Genomic DNA, 18214 nt, shown 5'->3' on the forward strand with positions numbered 1-18214 from the left:
GAGAATATTCACATTTCTCCTCCCATTGATTCCCCCCTTTACATCTCTCCATGTATTTATTTAATTATCATAATGTTACTGATTTTACTTCCTAACTTGCTCGGGCCAGAACTGGTTACGTCACCCACACATTTTTCAATCCGCTGTGTCCGAGTGTGCGCGGCCCACCGGGTGCTTTGCGGAAGCGAGTCAACGGGAAGCGAGCGTGCTGGCCGCGCTCTGTCCATCTGGAAACCAACCTGCCCCTTCCTGTCTCCCCTGTTCCAGGCTGTCGCTGCTGGAGGAGTGGCGCGGCGTCCGCGACCAAGCGCTCTCGGAGCTCAGCGGGATCAAGGACTGCATCTTCGTCCATGCCAGCGGATTCATCGGCGGGAACAAGACCCAGGAAGGCGTTCTGGAGATGGCCCGGAGGACCCTGCAGGCGGCCGCCTGCTCACCTGCGAACGGCGACAGCTGAAGGGTTTGGGCGGGGGCGGGGGCGGGGTTCGGCGAGGACGGCGGCCAGCAGCACGCCGTCACCCGGTGGCGCTCCGCCTTTGGAGTTATAGGGGGAAAAAAATCAAAACAAAAGATGAGTTATTACGTTTCCTGAGCTAGCTCGCCTTGCTTGTTTTTGTCCCAGCCGGGGTTAATATTGTTTTGCTCCGCCTTTGCAAATTGGAAAGGGCAGCCAGGTGGCATGGGGGCCAGTTCCCTCAGCACCTCCTTTCCAACACTGTCCAAATGTCTTCTTCACTTCCTGTTGATGTAGATATCGGCTGTTTGGCTCTTTGTTCGTAATAAAATACTTTGTATTAAAGGCCCATTGCTCCAAGATCCAGAATGCTTTGTGTTTTTTTTTTGGTGACGGCGGCTTATCGCTGCTCGGGCGGGAGTTGAGCTCGGCGGTGTCCGTCTCTGCAACAAGTGTCTTCAAAAGGTCCGCGAGCGGCGGCGGCGGTCTCGGCTTTCATGCCGTCAATCCACGCGAGCCATCTGGTGGGTCGGTGGTTCTCCGTTTGATCGGCCGCCCCGTGACATTAAATGCAGTTGCTACAAAAGAGCGACGGGGGCCTCGCTCGGCGCCTCCTCCTCCCACATCAAAGCGTCGATAATAAGGCCTGGTTAATTCCGCAAAATTGCATTTTCAGACGCGACGAGGTCGGCAGCCGTGGGACTGACCACTCAATTTCCCCCGTAATAAAGTTGAAGGATGTGCCTTGAATTTTTTTTTTCCCCAAGCCTGCTTGGCCTTCTGCCCAACATGTTGCCCGACTATTTAATGGCTTCTGCCTCCCTCCATCAGCGTCCGTGTCAAACATGGGACGTCGCAGAACTAATAATTCATCTTCTGTTCCTTCTTCCATGCTGCTCGTCTTTCTCTGCTTCCCTTTTATCTTTTTTCCTATGTTTCTCCCCCCCTTGTTCATTTGTTGCTGATGTGATTCATTGGTGCGGACTGTTAATTCTTCAGTCGGGAGTACGTCTCGCCGCCTCTCTTTGTTCTCCCTCTATTGCCGTCCTTTTGTTCCTCGCCGCGGCGGAAGGAGCTCCGGTCCTTCTCAGGATGGCTGTGACTCACGCGGGCAACATACGGAAACTTCTGATGGCGTAAAAACGCAGACGGGTGACACGCCGCGGCGTAATGACACAGCTAATCTATATTTACTCTCAATTTTCGTCAGCTCAGTTGTCCCCCGCCCCCCCACCACTCCCGCCTTCCGGCTCTGCTATTTTTAATAACTTGGGCCGCGGCGCGCTGCGTCTTGCATCTTATTTTCCGCACCGTCTCTGTTCATAATCGCCCGTGCATGCAGGCATGTTAGTGGTGTTACACACTCGGTGTGGAATCTGCTGGACCCGAGCCAAGGTTTTCTGATTTATGCAGATTCGGGTCTGCTTTTTTTTTTTTTTTTTTTTTTTTTTTTTAACAGGCACTCATTCTCATTAAAAACCACGGCAAAATGCTGCCTGGTGTCCATGGGAGACAGAGCAGAAGACCGTATTCTGCCCCCCCTCCTCTGCGTTTAACTCGCTGAAAGCACTAAAAGGCAACGCTGTATTCGCCACTTCCGTGTAATTGCGGCCGCGATGAGAGAAAAATCAAAGTGGAAGGGGCGGCAAAAGTGTAATACGTATTGATCCCGACTTCCCAGCCGCACTTTTACCCTTACGCGCACAATTTCTGGCCTGCTCATCATCGTTCTCGTGTGCCGCGCGCTGGGAACGAGAAGACGTATCTACTTTTGGGAGGGATTTTTATTTTCCTCCCCGGGCTGCCAATGCTTTGCTTTTCTCTCCCCCCCCCGACAAACTCAGCAACTCCTGTCACCAGATTTACACACAAAGCAACATTTTTTTAATACCCTGTTCTGTCAACAGGGATGATTTTTTTTTTCTTTCTGTCTGCTTCTGTCGTCGTTGATCCTGGGTTGTAAGCAGTTTTTTGAGACAACTGCGAAGCCCTGGCAAGTCCCAGTTGTGCCCCCCCCCCCCCCAACCCCCCACATTCCCCCCCTCCGCTTTGGAAAAATGGCTAGTGGGAACCTCAGCAGTATGCCTGCCCCCAGCCTGACCTGTTGTTAGTGGTTTCAATCCCAGGAGGAGACGGGATGGTTACAAGAAAAGCTCCCCTGCTTTTATCTTCCTCGCTCTCGCTCCTCGTCCTCCTCCTCCGGCAGGCGTTACTGGGAACGCATTTCTGTTCTCCGCAGCAAGGATGATAGTCAAGCCGAACCAACGGAAACATGTCCGCAAGTGATATATATTATCTATTATTTTACACTAAGTATATATATTATTTTTGCTGCTTGCATTGGTTTAAGAATGTCTCTATGGCTCTGTCAGTTTTCGCTCTTGCAGGAGTGAACGTTCACATTGTCAGAGTTGTCGTCGCCAATCTGTTCCATCTTGGAAGCTGACTGCATCCTCTTTTTTTTTTTTTTTAGAAGATGCACGCTGCACGTAGGCCAAATCTCTCGCTTGTCTTCTTGGTCACCTGGAAAAGCGAAGGAAAAAAAACAAAAAAAAAACAATACGTGCTACATTTGGAGAGGGGAGGTCGACTCCATCTCCCACCCCCCCACTCCCCCCCCCTGCCGTGCGCCGTATTGTCTCATCACGCAACCCTTTGTACTCCGAGAATGCTGCAGAAATCACCTGCGTTTCCTCTGGCAACCGTGGAGACAATAGTGTATCAAGGGCAACAAAAAAAAAAAGAAGAAGGGGAAAAAAACGTTGCGAAAAGCTGCTCAAAAAAAAAAAAAAATCGCCTTCCGCTCGCGGCGTTCTGGATCTTAATTTGACCGGAGCAAAAAGGATGCGTTTTGTTTCCGCAGGACAAGCTGAAGACTCTGTGTGAGATCTCCTCGGAGCTCCTCACTAGATTGACACGCATTGCTCCAAAGAGGGCAAGAAGGAAGGCCACGCCGCGCACGTGTGTGAAAGTCCATGAATAACATTAGCAATGCAACATGCAGCATGTAACATTTGCACCGCTGTGTGTGTGTATACATATTACACACACACACACACACACGCATATCTTATTTTTTATATGGAAATTGTAACCCTGGTAAAGTGTGTGGGTCTCAAGGAGACGCAGCCTCTCCTCTGCTGTTAAATGCATCCGGTTGTGCTCATAGCTGCTCCACTCTCTGTTTACATGTTACAAATGCCTCTTTGTGCATCACGGTTTAAACATATATATATATATATAGAATAATCTCTGATCTCCCCGTCAGCGCCTAGACAGGGGTCACTCGCGGCTTGACCTCTCGCTGTATACCTGTCAAAAGAAAACACCAGAGAAGAAGATTGATCCTCCTGCTCAGCGCTTCACTTTCCACCACGCCGCTCGTCCTACTGCAGCCACCTGTAATGGAAAAGGTTGATCCCGCAGCTTTGCCAGTGACATTGCACGTATCGGTTACAGTGGTGTGTGTGTGTGTGTGTGTGTTTGTGTTTGTGTGCGAGTGTTTGTGTGCGAGTGCGTGCGCGGCGTGCGTGCACCTGTAACAATACCTGCCAGGGACACAATCCAATTTGGAAGGAAGGGACGACTGTACGAATCTAATTACACCTCCAGCTAACAGAGTTAATATCGTGCACTGATGCAACCGGTGTCTCCTTGGGAAGACTGATGGTGTCGCTGCATGGTGGTGGCGGAGGAGGTGGAGGAGGAGTGATGATGCTCCAGCCTCCTTGTGTCGGTGTTTCGGAGCAGAGCATCACAGGAGGGGGGAGAGAGAGAGAGAGAGAGAGAGAGAGAGAGAGAGAGAGAGAGAGAGAGAGAGAGAGAGAGAGAGAGAGAGAGAGAGACGGGGGACAGTTTGCCCCACATCTTTAGTTGCCATGAAGCTGCGGGCGGCGAGACTCGGATCCAGCGGTGTCCGCCGATGATCTTCACTCACGCGCGTCCACGCCGGCGGAGAGGATGGTGACTGTCGCTGCTCCGTGGAGAAAGTGCGCCTGAACTTCTGCAGCCTCCCGGATTCGTCTCACAGGTGAGTCGAGCCGCCAAAAGGGACAAACGAATAGCGTTTATCTGTCGGTTTGTTAATTTACGCACGGCTGTTTTTATTTATTTATTTATTTATTGTTGTTGCCATAAATGCGGAAACCTTCGTTGTCCCCCAAACGGCTCGTGAAGGCTTTCCTCCTCACGCGCACCGCAAACTAAACGGGATTGGTGAGTTGCCAAGTGCGGAGTGAATCCGATTTGTTTCGGACTAAAGAGAAAAGGGGGGGGAAAAAGGTTTTAACGTCTTAGAATCGCTGCTTGACTTGTTCCACACGCTGATGCCTAAAGACAAAAGCAAGCACCTCGTTTAAGCCACTTCGACTGCAGATCATTTTATGATTGTTATCTGCTTTATGAACAATTAGATACGGGGCGCAGCTTTGGTAATCTTATCAATTTAAACTCTTATTTTCGATATTAAATTATTCTTTATTTATAGTCACACGGATTGGCGTTGGGTGTTTTTTTTTTTTTTTTTGGCAGTATGTGTTCATTACTCTAAAGATGACAATTATTGATAATTGGTAATTATCCTGTCTGCATATTCATCGGGGCGTTTAATGAGGTGCACCCTCACCTCCGCGCGCCAGATACTTGATGGACGTGGCACTGGGTTGTCACTCACCTTTCCGGGCTCATCATCACCCAAATCTAGGTCGGTGCTAATGGGGGGCTGAAGCCCTTTCAGGATGTGCGCAGGGAGCCGGTGGCGCCCACACTGTGGCGATTGCAGTATAAGCGACCGCTTGTTATTAAAGAGGAGGCTCTTCCAAACAAATCCAATGAGAAATTTTTCAATTTTTGCGGCCAGAGCATCGCGCTTGGAAACACCTGATAGGAACTTGGATCGGAAGTGCATGGTTGCAGAGAGGCAGCAGATGGAAGTTTAGATTAAAAAAATAAATAAATAAAAATCATCTGATGGTCTGGCTCATTGGATGTAAACAGTGTTGTTGGGATTACTCCATAAAAGTAATCCAACTACTGATTACTGATTACTCCTTAAAAAGTAATCTAATTACTTCTTTAACTACTTTGTTTCATGAGTAATCAATTACTAATTACTTTAGATGACTAAAAGATAAAGTGACACTTGAAAACATCTCGTTTCCTGCACATAACTTACAACAAACCACAATAGTCTTTGATTTAGACCAGATGAACTCAAAATAATATTTATTTCCAGCTATCAAACGCAATCGCTGTTTTTTCTTTTGCGGCCGCCATGCTTGCTTTCATCAATGACGTTGTCATCAATCTGCGACATCGTAGTTTTCGGTCGTTTGTCTAAATTTCAGACATTTTCTGGATAATAAGACATTTTTAGCTTGCAAAATATTTCAGAAAAGTAATGCAATCGTTACTTGATAGAGTAATTGTGATATAATTAGCATTTTTGGTAAAACATAGTTTAATTACAGTAGTGGATTACTTAGTAATAGATTACTCGCCATCACTGGAAGACTCCACCTCCTCTGGTTGGAGGAGGCGCCATCGGGTGCAGACACCCAGACGGGTCTGGCTCCCATGTTTTTTCACCTCTGTCACTTATTGACATGCTGGGACACGGGCAGGATTGATGTTCTCGCCGTTAATAGTGCAGCAGGCATCAGTTGAGGTATCGATCGCAACTCTCTGTCTAACCTGCCCTCCCTCCATTCCCCCCGAATTATGATTAAGGAGGGGCAAGGGCGTCATGGGAAGAAAAAGAAGAATCACAGCGGAGGGATAAATGAGACGGGGAAGGTATTGATGACTTCAAGTGATGCTTTTCTCCCGGCCTTTAATGTTGTTCTGAGCGCAGTCAAATTCACACTGCTTGCTAAAGCATATTGTGGAATTCATTATCCAGTTTGGAAACCCAATGGAGGGTTATGAGTGGTGGATGCGAACGTGTTAAAAGCTCATCACTCACAATGTTTCACACATCCGCGTCAAAGGGACGGCAGTGCTTTATGGAGGAATCTGGGTCTGAGGGCTCTTGGCTTATATTTCATGTTGCAACCACCAGTCGTAAAAAAAAAAAAAAAACTGAGATGAAAATGCTGCAACGCGTCGTAGGAGATATTGAAGGTTAAGGTTCTGGAAAGGAACATTATTGCTGGTATTAAACATCCACCACTTTCACAAGGTTGTCTCGTGCGATAATGACCATTTCAAACATGTTTTACGACCATGATGAATGTGCTCATAATGCTCAACCTTCAAAAAACATTCAAAGTGGGCTTCCGAAGTCCCATAGGACCATTGGATCAGCGCTTCGGGTTCTGGCTGGAGCGTCTCCTCTTGTGACTGTAAAGTCCAATATGGGAGTGGCAGTCTTTCTGACACCGCTCACAGATGAACGAGGTGGCAGTTCTTTCAGCCTGGTTTGTTCTTCTGCGGGCCGTCTCTCGTCTCGTCCCACTGAAGCAGAAGGTGTTCTTCAAATCTCTAAACACCCTGCTGGGTTCCAAGCCTCCAGGTGTGTCTGTTTAAGGCCAGAAGAAATGCATCACTTAAGGTCATCAATAGCTGCTCTGTCTCATTTGTCCCTCCGTTTTTTTTCTCCCTATGATGCCCTGGCCCACCCTTAAATATCATGCCATCTAGGATGCTATACACAGATTGTGTGTTTTTGCACAGAAGCAGAGCAGAGCAGTTGGTACTTTTGTTTCTGTCTCTCCCTGTGCGGTATCCAACAGAAAAAAAATCGTGTTTAATCTCATTTGTCGTCTATCCTTTTACCCACTGACCCTTTTTCTCCTCCTCCTCCTCCTCCTCCTCTTTGTTCTCCTCCTAAACGTAATCCCCCCCTGCTCCCTTTCATTTTTGATTGCATGTGCGCCAAGGCCTTGCCATGTCAGCAGGCGCCACGGACACAGTCGCCTCTTTTTTTGTCCGACTGACCTTTCCTCTTCAATCCCTTGCAGACCGGTCCTGGTGCAGCAGCCGCTGGTGGCGTCCAGTGTTGGGACCTCAGTGTGCGTCGGGGGGCTATGGTGAGGCGATGCGCACGGGCTGGCGTGAGGAGAGACGCACCAGCGGGCGCGCAGGTGGCGAAGGAGGAGGCCATCGCCGCTCATGGCTGCCCGTGTCGCTCTTGCTTCTGTCCCTGTGGGGCCGAGCGTCGGCCCAGTGCCCGGACAGCTGCCAGTGCGCCTGGGACACGGCCACGGTGCTGTGCTCAGCCGCAGGGCTGCGAGAGATCCCCGAGGGGATCCCCCCGGAAACGGTCTCCCTCCACCTGGACCACAATTACATCCGGAACATTCCCGAGAGTGCCTTCGTGGAGCTGGTCCACCTGCGGGACCTCTACCTGTCCCACAACCGCATCGACTCGCTGGCCTCGGGCGCCCTGCGCCACCTGGGTCCCGAGCTGCGTCTGCTGGACCTCTCGCACAACCTGCTGAGACAGGCCAGCCGGGAGGACTTCGGCCCCACCCGCGCCAAGACGCGCCTCTACCACAACCCCTGGCACTGTGACTGCGCCCTGCAGGAGCTGATGGAGACCCTGCACCTGGAGCCCGAGACGGTCAACGGGATCATCTGCGAGAGTTCGGTGAGGGGCCCCGGCGAGGGGAGCCGCTGGGAGGACCCGGGCTCCCCCGGCGAGCACTCGGGTCAGTCGCTGGTCAAGCTGCTGGACTCCGGGGTGAACTTCTGCAGCCTGCAGAGGAAGACCACCGACGTGGCCATGCTGGTGACCATGTTCGTGTGGTTCTTCATGGTCATCGTGTACGTGGTGTACTACGTGAGGCAGAACCAAGCCGAGGCCCGCAGGCATTTGGAGTACCTGAAGAGCCTGCCGAGCCCACGGAAGACCCCCACGGAGACTGACACGCTAAGCACTGGTTTCTGAGATGTTCATGCTCGGCTGGTGATTTCAATTTAAATTATAATCCTTGTGATTATTTATTTTTTTTACCGGCTGGAGGCAGATAAACATTTAAATGCACTCCCTGTAGCTGATAAACAGGGAGTGAACCGTTCCCAGCTGTGTGTTGAGATTGCAACAATACTTTATTTATTTATTGACTTATTTATTTATGTATTTATTTTGTAGTCTCACAGCCTTAGTGCTGGTGTGTTCCTCACCAACTGTATGTCCCTCCATCTAAGGAAAGACGAGCGTTTCATGGAGATAAATGGGCAAAGAAAAATGTTGGCGAGATGAAAGCGCAGACACAAAGGGAGGTGACGGTGGTAACCCTGTGTCTGCCTCTGTTCCCCTGACAATTCTTTTTTTCTCCCACCATGCCTCCCACCAAGACTGGCCTCTTTTATCTGTCATTAAGCTCTAATTAGAAGTCTTTGACCAACTGACCCTTAATGAAGACTCGAAGAGCACTAATCAGCCGCAGTGCGATAATAAGGTCAATGAGGAGTGAAAACTCAAGTGTTGTGTCTCTAATTGTTTCGCCGGTGACTTTGTGTTCATGCGTGTTGTGCAAGTCTGTGGCGTTCTGTGCGTTGTCACATTATTTTTACATTATAAACTGTAATTACAGGCCTCGAAAGCCAATCTTTCCTGAACCTCATCACTGGGCCACCTGTTTCAGTGAGAGTCGAGGACGGCCAATCTAAATTTACTCTCAGGAAGCCATTAGAGAGGGGAAAGGAATTATTTTGTCTCCAAGCGGCAACAGTCGGCTCTAAAATATCTGGACATCTGTGGTAACTGTCACTGGGAGCTCTCGGATCCAGATTTAGACTTGGGCTGTTATAACAGACAAAAGCCACTCGTCCCGAGTCAAGCTGTTAGTTGATCTTCAAGTTGTCTGTTTGGTCGAGCTTTTTCCATTTCATTTGTCTGTTTTTAATGGCTTTGAATCGTTTAGTTGAGGATTTCTCATCAAGGCCTTGACATTTCGTTGAGTTATTTACCGTAACGGAATGTTTTTGCTGACACCATCCATGATAACCCTCCTTGTTGTGCACCGTCTCCCTCACTGTGCATTAATGGAACACAACCCGACTGGATCAGCAGTCTAATCACACCGAGTGTCTGCAGTGGGTGTATTAAGCGTTGCTCTTTAAAGGGAAGGTGTCTCACGTAGCTAATGCGCATTTGCCATTAATCACTGTCCCAAGTCCTCCGTGTTTTGTGTGAGCAAGATTAACTGTCGTTTGCAAAGTGTGGATTGTCGCGGTAATATTTCTTGTATTTATTGAACTGTTTCACTTGTTCAACATTAGGGTGGATATTGATACCCTCCTCTTCAGAATGATAATGCCCCTAACACAATGGCTTTCCTCATCTATCACTGTTATGCGGTGAATGTAATGTTTTGGTCTCAGCCTCTAGTACCAATAAAAAAAAAACACCCAAAAAAAGTGAGCCTTCAGTCCGGGGACGGGTTAGGCCAAAATGGGACCTACTGCCTCCCTGCTTGGCTCTCTGCATCAAGGGTTGGACTTTGAGTGTTAGACCAACACATGATGGACCTGATGCAGTCAACAACATGACCGTTAGCATGGATTTAACCTTTAACCTACTTGTTACTCCTCCATTTTTAAACGTAATTTTAACCGACAACAGGTCAGAGACATATAAGAAACTGTCTTCCAGGATATTTTTTTGACTCTTTGACTGTTAGGAATCGTCTGTGTGTGACATTTTATTTCATCCAAACTGACTCATCCGAGCTCGGAACTGACTAGAGCACTCCTCGTGCAATCCTTTCAAAAAAAGAATATGTGGAAGACAATCGGATAAACTGTCAAATTCTAAATGCGCGAATGAGAGGTCTTCTGTGCCACTAGGTGAAGTTGGTAACAGCGTGACACTTCCTGTTGTCAGCTTTGACACTTCCTGTTGTCAGCTTCTTGTTTCCGTCACCGGTGAATCCTGGCTGCCGCTGATGATCAAGATGGAGCTCAACGCTCCAGACGTTCAGAGAGAAGGTTCAATTTCCGCCGTAATCCGCAATCCCCCACAGCATATAAAGCCTTGCCAAACTATTTCACACACTTGTTGTGACCTATTACAGCCAAGAAAATCCCCTTTGACATTATATAGGGTACTTCACTTTAGAAACTTGTTTCTATTAATAAGCAACACATTTGCTCCGCCGCAGTTGAAGTCATGATATCCTGTTGCATTTCAACCGGTGGAGAAACATTTCGCTGCATTTAGCTAAAACATAGATTGACCAGCTGTAAGTAGAGGTGGAAAACCAAAGCATTACTGAACCGGTTTAGTAGAAAATCAAGCTTAATGGGGACAAACATAATAACATGTCGTCGACTGTGTAATCACTCTCACCAGAAGGAAATGTTGTGCACTGCAGGCTTTGCACTCGACACTAGTCTGGTTTTAGTCTGGCTCCTCTCTCTGTGATTGATGTATTACACGTTGTTTGTTTTTGCCATTCTAATGGTTGAGAGGTCCGTAAAACATTCGCGACATCCATTTTAGCTGGTTATTTGGCTCAAAGGTTTAAAAACCCAAAACACTGAGTAGGACGTTTCTGTGAACTGTGATATGTTTAATGTGGTTCTTGTCAAACTTTGTTTCTCAGCGGCAGGAAATATTGGGCAATAGAATTAGAATGTGTTTAACTATGAGGGACCCATATTGTTAATGTACTAATTACTGGTTATTGTTCATCCCGGACTTGGCTGAGACCAGGGGTTTAAGGTTGGAAAATTGTGTTTTGTGAGTTTCAGAATTAAACTGTCTGTGGATAAACTTGTACCGTTGGTGAGACTGACTTTGTTTATCTAATGTTTTGAGTTTAACTGGATGCTTGAACTCCACATATTGTCCCAGGGCTGTTTAAAGTCTTTTTTCTTTTTTTTTTTACCCACAGGACAAGCTGATATTACAATTTTCGGTTGGGATTTTGCATTCTACCACACCGTCTCATGCTAAAATATGATGAGATGGCCATTTCGGTGAGTTTCTGATTGATTAAAGTATATTCTTATTAAAAAAAACAAACAAACAAAAAAAACTAAAGTATGTTGATTAGACAAGATTTTGCATCGTACCAGTATGTCTCATGCTAAACTATGTCAGGATGGTCATTCTGGTGAGTTTCAGACTGTTTAAGTTTTTTATTTTGTCGCCAGGAAAATTGAATTTTTTTTAATTTTCGGACACGTTAAGATTTTGAATTCTACCACTCCTCATGCCAAACTATGACAGGAATGTTCATTTTGATAAGTTTTGTGCTGATTAGTGTTTTTTTTTTGTTTTTTTTGGTCCAGAAAAAAAATACTATAGTAGAAGTCATACTATAGTATGTTTCAACTGTGACATATTTATATTTTCTGGACCCATAGCTTCCAGCTATCTTTATTTTTTCAATTTCACTAAGAAATAGGCTAGCTAGAAGTGTTTATATAGTATGTTAAAACAGTTCAATAAACAGATACGCAAGTGTTTGTCTTCCAGGTTTCAAAACTAAACTATCAGCGAGCCTCTGCTATTGATTCAGAGGGGAGACATTGCGCAGCTGCTGCAGGATCTGCCTGCAACACTCACATGGCTGCCTTTGCCATTAGGAGTGTCCTAGAGTCATCAAACAAGGCCTAGGTCACACATGACAACCTTCACTGAAAACAAACAGGAAGTGCACAATTTGCGTAATTTGCTTACACATATGAGTAATTAGACGTTTTTCAGTACATATTTCGCCCACTGAACATGCTCCAAATCATGCCACGGAATACTTATTGAGAGATTTCGTGTCGACAATGGCAGCGGACTCAATGACCGCTGCTTGCAGCTTTAATTGCAATTCTATCTGTGTTCCCTGGGAGGTTTCAGAGTTACACTGGCCTATGAATGCTTTGCAAAAACATTATCTTTGAATATGTCAGTACACCTGATTTATTGAGTAATCATGTGATCATTTATAAATAATTTAACATACAAATCACAAGCTCAAAGAGGTCCAAATGTGGCTGCATTACAAAAGACGTAAGTGGTAAAATGAAGAGCCGTTTGGGAGCCCAAAGAGCCGGCTTTTCTCATCTAACTGATCCAAGTAATATAACTTGTCATCACCAGTGAAGAATTGCGTTTAGCACTTAGACATCTGAACATCCAGTCCTTGTACTGCCGACTGCGTTTAGACTGAAAAGGTCTGCAAATAACATGAATGAAATGAATGTCTGACCCCTTTCTGGGGGTCAGGGCTTTGTGTCCACTTTCCCTTTTGTTCCGAGTAAACGATTAAAAAGACCTTTGAAGAAACTACTTTATATATATATATAAATATGAAAAGCACTTTTAATCTTTACAGTGCCCTTTTGAAACCTTTTCCCTTTTTTCGTCGAACAGATCAACATAGATTAGAATGTCCCCATGCTGAACCTTCTCCAAAGATTCTCCCTGTAGAAGCAAAACAGGATCATGGCACAGTTAAAGGTTTACGATTGATTTCCGGTTCAAATTCTGCTAATCTTTGAGGACTTATCTGCAACATTGCCCCGGATATTGCTCAACAGAAAACAGAATATGGATAAAGGGAATGAATGAAAACGTCACTGTCAGCACATTACTTGGTTTTGTCTTTTATTTCCAATTTACATTAATTAAGACGTAACAAAAACAAGTCATGATCATAATATTATAATAATGCTATTATTATCAATAATAGTACTATTATTAATAATAAAAAATATACACAACCTCACACAAATGAGCCCTCTGCGCTGCGGCTGCAGAAACCATGCCTTGAATCCTTTTGGTTTGTGAGTGCGTGCGTGTGTGTGTGTGTGTTTGTGTGTGTGTGTGTGCTTGCGTGTGTGCGCGTGTGTGTGAGAGCCGAGGCAGAGGGCAGGCGCTATGTGAGGGGATGAAAGGGGACGACGTAGAGGGGAACTGAGGGGTAACGGGAACAGCAAATCAGGGCCGCAGAGGCTTTTTATGACCAAGCGCAGGGTCCAACACTTCGGCCCATAAATATTTGCTTAAAATATTTTTTTTTTGCGTAGATAATGCGAAGAGGCAAGAAGGTTTTCGGTGGCTTCGTGAAGTCTTGTTTTTTGAGATTGAGGTAGCTTTGGAACATCATAGGGAGAACTACGTTTTAGAGGGTTGGAAAAAGCTGTATGGATGCCATATTAGACGGGTTGGTTAAAAATTCATTAGGGCGAGGGTTTGTTTGCGGGGTGTTGAAGCAGGAGGGTGAGGTGAGGCGGGGACATTTATCAACCTGAAGTCAAAGCTACCAGGGCGACAGGCTCTCCGAGAGAATCTGTCCGTATATATATATGTATATATATATATGCATACACACGTGTACATATATATATGTACACACGCATGAGTTTTTCTTTCGGTTGTTAAAAAATAAAGACTGTTTAACAACAATAGCACCATTGATTTTTATTATAATACACTTGATGATACACACTGCAGCAGTAGAAATAGGAACACCTGCACTTTCCTTGTCGCTAGAGTTTTTTTGGTTTCAAAGAAGTACGCATGCTGTTGTGGAAAAAAAAAAAAAAAAAGGTAGTGTTGAGAAAAGAGGAGGAAGTGAAGCAAGAAGCTGCTGGACAATGTTTCTTTTCTTTTTTTCTTTTTTTGTTCGTTTCCCTCCCTTAACGATGTGTCAGTGGGCTTTATTTTGCTTAGCGATCAACTCAGTCCGACCACACCCGGGACCAAAACCTACACAATAAATAAATAACACCAACACGCTCCCGCTCTCTCGTTCCCTGGTATGTTCCTCTCTCCTCTCCTCAGACTTCCTCTTATGTGTGTGTGCGGGTGGGGGGGAGGGTAGGTGCAGGGCGGGGCGGGGCGGGGAGGGTTTGGCGGGCCGTTCACCTATGGTAAATAAAAGGGGGTTCTGGGGTTGGGATTGCGCGTGTGGAGGAGGAGGGGCGGGGGCGGGGGCGGGGGAGGGGCTTGCCAGCTGACAGAAAGCAACGCTGGATGAATCACAGATGACAGTTGCTGGTGCCAATCAGTGCAGATATCCTACGGAGTTTGACTTGGACAAAAAAAAGCACTTTTTTTTTTTTTTACTTCAAAAAAAGTCCCATTAAAAAAAAAAAAAAAAAAAGTGTCTCGATTTTTTTTGTGTGTTTTTTTTCACTGTTTCTCTCCTCCTCTATCTTGAGTGTGCTCCTCTCTCGTTATATTTCTTCTTTATTTCCTCCCCTCGTTTCTCTCATTTTTCTTCTTCTCCTCCTTCCGGTTCCATCCCGCGGTCTTTACAAGAAGCAGACTGCGCCGACCTCGACTCCGAACTCCTGATCTGCTCCGCCGATGTCAAGAGGGGCAATGTCCACAATGGGCAGGCGAGAGGTCTTCTGCGATCGGTACTCCATCACTGTCTTGCCCCACTGTCCCGTGTGTTTCTGTGCAGCGGGGAGGAAAAGAAAGAAAGAAAGAAAAAGAAAGAAAGAAAAAAAGGGAGACAACAACTGTTAGACGATCTTTTGACTTGCTGGGAAATTGAAGAGAAAAAAAAAATTGTTGTGGCAATGCCGCCGGAGACGGATGACAGCTTTGAGGAGGAACAAAACACCATGAAACTATTTTGCTCTGTATTTCCTCAGGTCGGTGCAGGTTGCAGTCGACCGGTCTGCAGGCCCATCTCGAGACCATTGGTCTCAGTCTCGACCTGAACACAGAGCCAGGGGTCTCCAGCGGGTCTCAAAACCCATGCAAGCTGGTCCTGGTGCAGCCTCAATATATATATACACCCCCTTTCTCAAAATTCAACCAATAAGATCCGTCTATTTAAAAGAGTTGGGTGACCTCGCTCACACGCTTCTGTTCTACCTGGAAGTGGTAGCTCCCTGTCAAACCTAACAACTTCTTCTGATCTTCTTGGTCTTGTTTCAACTGGTCTTGGTTCTCGGTTAAGTTGGACTTGACTACGCCGCAAATATTTCCAGGAATTGCCCCCGCTCGGCCTGAGCCGTCTTACCGTGCAGCCGTCCTCCATGACGCTGTAGGTGAAGCGGCTGTTGCCCTCGGCCCTGATCTCCACGTCGTTGGAGCCCTGCAGCAGCACGGCCTTCTTCAGGTTGCCCGTTGAGGCGTCCATGTAGGCCACGCTGTTCTTGCAGTGGTAGGTGAGGTTCTGCGAGGCCTCCGTGGACAGCAGCCTCAGGAAGGTCATTTGAATGGCGGCGGTGTTGGGTGCCAGGCTGTCATCGCCATAGTTGAACTGCATTTTTAGGGGCAAAACGGAAGGAAGGAGAATCAGGAAGGGGATGTTAGCACCTGTGGCAGACGATTGGATGGAGTTTCGACTCAAGGGAAGTAAAACTTACGTGGAATCCTCCGTTCATTGTCTCTCCGAACCAGATGTGTTTGCGGTCCTTGCTCTTGCTTGACCACCAGTTCTTGCGAGGGACGCTGGACGGTTTGGGGTGGACGCAGGACTCTCCTGTCTCCATGTTGCAGAAGACCTTGATCGCGTCGATGGTGCAGCCCTGATTGGGGTCAATCCAGTACTCTCCTGCGGTGAAGAGGGAGAAAAAAAATGTTGGTTTTATGGACGAGATTTCATAAACACTGGTGGTACTTTCAGTTCTTCTCCTCCGTCACTCACCGCTCTTCCAGTCGGGGTGGCAGAGCTTCAGATCCCTGCAGGTGCGGGCCGGGTTCTTCTTGGAGCCCTCGGGGCTGCGGATGTTCTCGATCTGGTTGTTCAGGGACTTGAGAGTGGCGTCGACCTCGGCGTCGTGCTGACGCAGGTTTCCAGAGGCCTGGTCGGCTCTCATGTACCTCATAGGATCAGGGCCCTTGTCGGTCTGACCAAGGCCAGCAAAGGCAGACATGTCGATGCCAGGACCGGGAGGTCCGGGTAGACCGGGTGGGCCAGGAGTTCCTGGGGGACCCTGGTAGGAAAGGAAGAACAACACCAGTGTTATTTTCAGATTTCGAGGTTTGCGCCGTCCTCACACATTGCGTAGTGTCATTTCTCGCTTATTCTCTCTCTGCCACAATGTGTGAAGGAAAGTCTGCCGTCTGCTTTGCAATCTGTCCTTTTGACTCTGTTTAGTTACGCTTTTGTTCCGTGATACAAGTGGCATCGCTTTACTTGCCTGTGCTTGTGTGCAAACCTTTTGCCAGAATGGCATCACAATTCTGATACGTGCACAAAGTTCTGACTTACCAAAGTTTCCAAACATTGCTACAATCTCATCCCAGAAAAGAACTGTGAGCCAAATATCGATTGAATGCAAAGTTTTCCCAAAGGTTTAGTGCCTGATGCTTGTGTTAATATAAATCGTTCAGAATCGGTGGGAATCGCTAGGTACCTGGCGATTCAATTCGATTCCAAGGGCTACGATGCAATTAATCGCGATTAATCGAGAATCGCGATTTATCACGATTCATATACTGTTTTACCCAAAGCGTAAACAACAACGTCCCATTAGACTTCGTAATTGGCCTCGCCCTTTGCGACTGTATGGTGCATGACCTCCGGCCTCATTAAAAAAAAATGTTTTTTTTTTTAAATTTGTGAATCGATTCTTAATTGGCAATGCCATAATCGCGATTAATCTAAGAATCAATATATTCCCCACCCCTAGTGCACACTGTAGTCGTATCAGGCTTTATTTATCAGCGTCTGCAACAGACTATGCAATCACTCATCCTACGTACACAGAATGAGGAAAGAAGGGATATAAATAGCTTTGGTGAATATAAACAGTAGTATGTGTGAGTGCGTCACATCATATGGCGCATAAAAAGGCTCCTGACGCTGCTGAGCGCCATACCAGTCAACAACAGCTTGGATTGCACCTGCTATTCGGGCTCTGACTCTGAATGTGCAACTTCTCCCAATGTGTCGGCGTTCTTCCGGTGAAATTAGCGTGAAAAAATGATTTGCGGCGGTGTGGAAGGTACGGCGGCGGCATTTCATGACTGAAGTGTGAAAGTTGACGTTTTACTCACAGCGGGACCGTTCTCTCCACCACGACCACGAGGTCCAGGGGGTCCGATAGGTCCTGGCAGACCGTTGGCTCCATCCTTTCCAGAGGGGCCGACGGGTCCTGGTGCTCCCTGTATATTGAGATATTGAGGAAAGCGCTCAGCATCGACAGGCACTGAAATTGACAGTGGACATGGATTGTTTTGTTCTACTAGCACCGGTACTCACTCTTGCTCCAGAAGGTCCAGAAGGTCCAGTGGCACCCTGGTCTCCAGATTGACCCTGAACAGATATGATTGAGACATTAGTCAGACTTTTGAAGACCGTCTTAATGCCACGTATAAATATAAAAATAAACATTATGGGCAAGGCCAATTTGTTCAGTTCTGGCTTTAAATTCTACTATTCTACACATTTAAGAGAGCAGAATTTTAAGTTTGACATCTATTGTCAACTAAACATCCAATCAACCGTGTGATTATTCTATATTAATATGTCCAGTCAACATTAAAACCCTGGATTCACTTGGATGCAGCTTCAGTGTGGTTGCTTACCGGAGGTCCAGGCAGACCCTGCAGACCAGTGAAACCTCTGTGGCCCTTCTGTCCTCTCTCTCCACCCTCACCACCCTCGCCCTTATCACCACGGGGTCCTTGGGGTCCCTGAGCAAATTTAAGAGAAGAGAAAAATGTGGTTATCCCGCAAACTTTTGCCTATTACTCCGTTTGAAGCGTGATTGGTTTTGCTCTTTTGAAGGACAAAAAAAGCAATCACGACTTCATTAACTTTGCACTGATTGTTAAACCAAACTTACAGGCATCCCTCTGGCTCCAGCGGGACCCGAGGGTCCAGCAGGTCCTTGTGCACCCTG

At 46.8% G+C, this 18214-nt stretch overlaps 3 protein-coding genes across 4 annotated transcripts in view; 2 read left to right on the forward strand and 1 right to left on the reverse strand.

Moving 5' to 3' along the window:
* myg1 (myg1 exonuclease) overlaps window positions 1-823 on the forward strand; it is a 17567-nt gene extending 16744 nt beyond the window's left edge. The window contains exon 7 of the mRNA XM_076025302.1: window positions 268-823. Within this exon, the coding sequence (XP_075881417.1) occupies window positions 268-457 (190 nt within the window). The 3' untranslated portion in view covers window positions 458-823. The remainder of the gene's footprint in view (window positions 1-267) is intronic.
* Window positions 824-4316: 3493 nt separating this feature from the next.
* On the forward strand, window positions 4317-11178 carry LOC142887565 (leucine-rich repeat-containing protein 3-like). Its single transcript, XM_076025303.1, has 2 exons — window positions 4317-4484; window positions 7414-11178. The coding sequence occupies exon 2, from the start codon at window positions 7491-7493 to the stop codon at window positions 8340-8342; it is 852 nt and encodes a 283-aa protein (XP_075881418.1). The 5' UTR covers window positions 4317-4484; window positions 7414-7490; the 3' UTR covers window positions 8343-11178.
* A 1812-nt stretch (window positions 11179-12990) lies between these two features.
* Window positions 12991-18214, reverse strand: part of col2a1b (collagen, type II, alpha 1b) — a 39456-nt gene continuing 34232 nt past the window's right edge. For both annotated transcript variants that reach the window (XM_076025305.1, XM_076025304.1), the window contains 8 exons: window positions 18158-18211; window positions 17898-18005; window positions 17572-17625; window positions 17367-17474; window positions 16012-16300; window positions 15731-15918; window positions 15382-15624; window positions 12991-14806 (listed from right to left, as the gene is read on the reverse strand). In XM_076025305.1, the coding sequence (XP_075881420.1) occupies window positions 14660-14806; window positions 15382-15624; window positions 15731-15918; window positions 16012-16300; window positions 17367-17474; window positions 17572-17625; window positions 17898-18005; window positions 18158-18211 (1191 nt within the window). In that variant the 3' untranslated portion in view covers window positions 12991-14659. The remainder of the gene's footprint in view (window positions 14807-15381; window positions 15625-15730; window positions 15919-16011; window positions 16301-17366; window positions 17475-17571; window positions 17626-17897; window positions 18006-18157; window positions 18212-18214) is intronic.

The sequence above is a fragment of the Nelusetta ayraudi genome, unplaced genomic scaffold, assembly GCF_046127955.1.
Source record: "Nelusetta ayraudi isolate G7.1 ecotype Tasmania unplaced genomic scaffold, CSIRO-AGI_Nayr_v1 ptg000017l, whole genome shotgun sequence".
Lineage (NCBI taxonomy): Eukaryota > Metazoa > Chordata > Actinopteri > Tetraodontiformes > Monacanthidae > Nelusetta > Nelusetta ayraudi.

What these genes read in the sequence shown, in the direction of transcription:
- LOC142887565 (XM_076025303.1), top strand. Translation starts at nt 7,491, where the DNA reads ATGCGCACGGGCTGGCGTGAGGAGAGACGCACCAGCGGGCGCGCAGGT.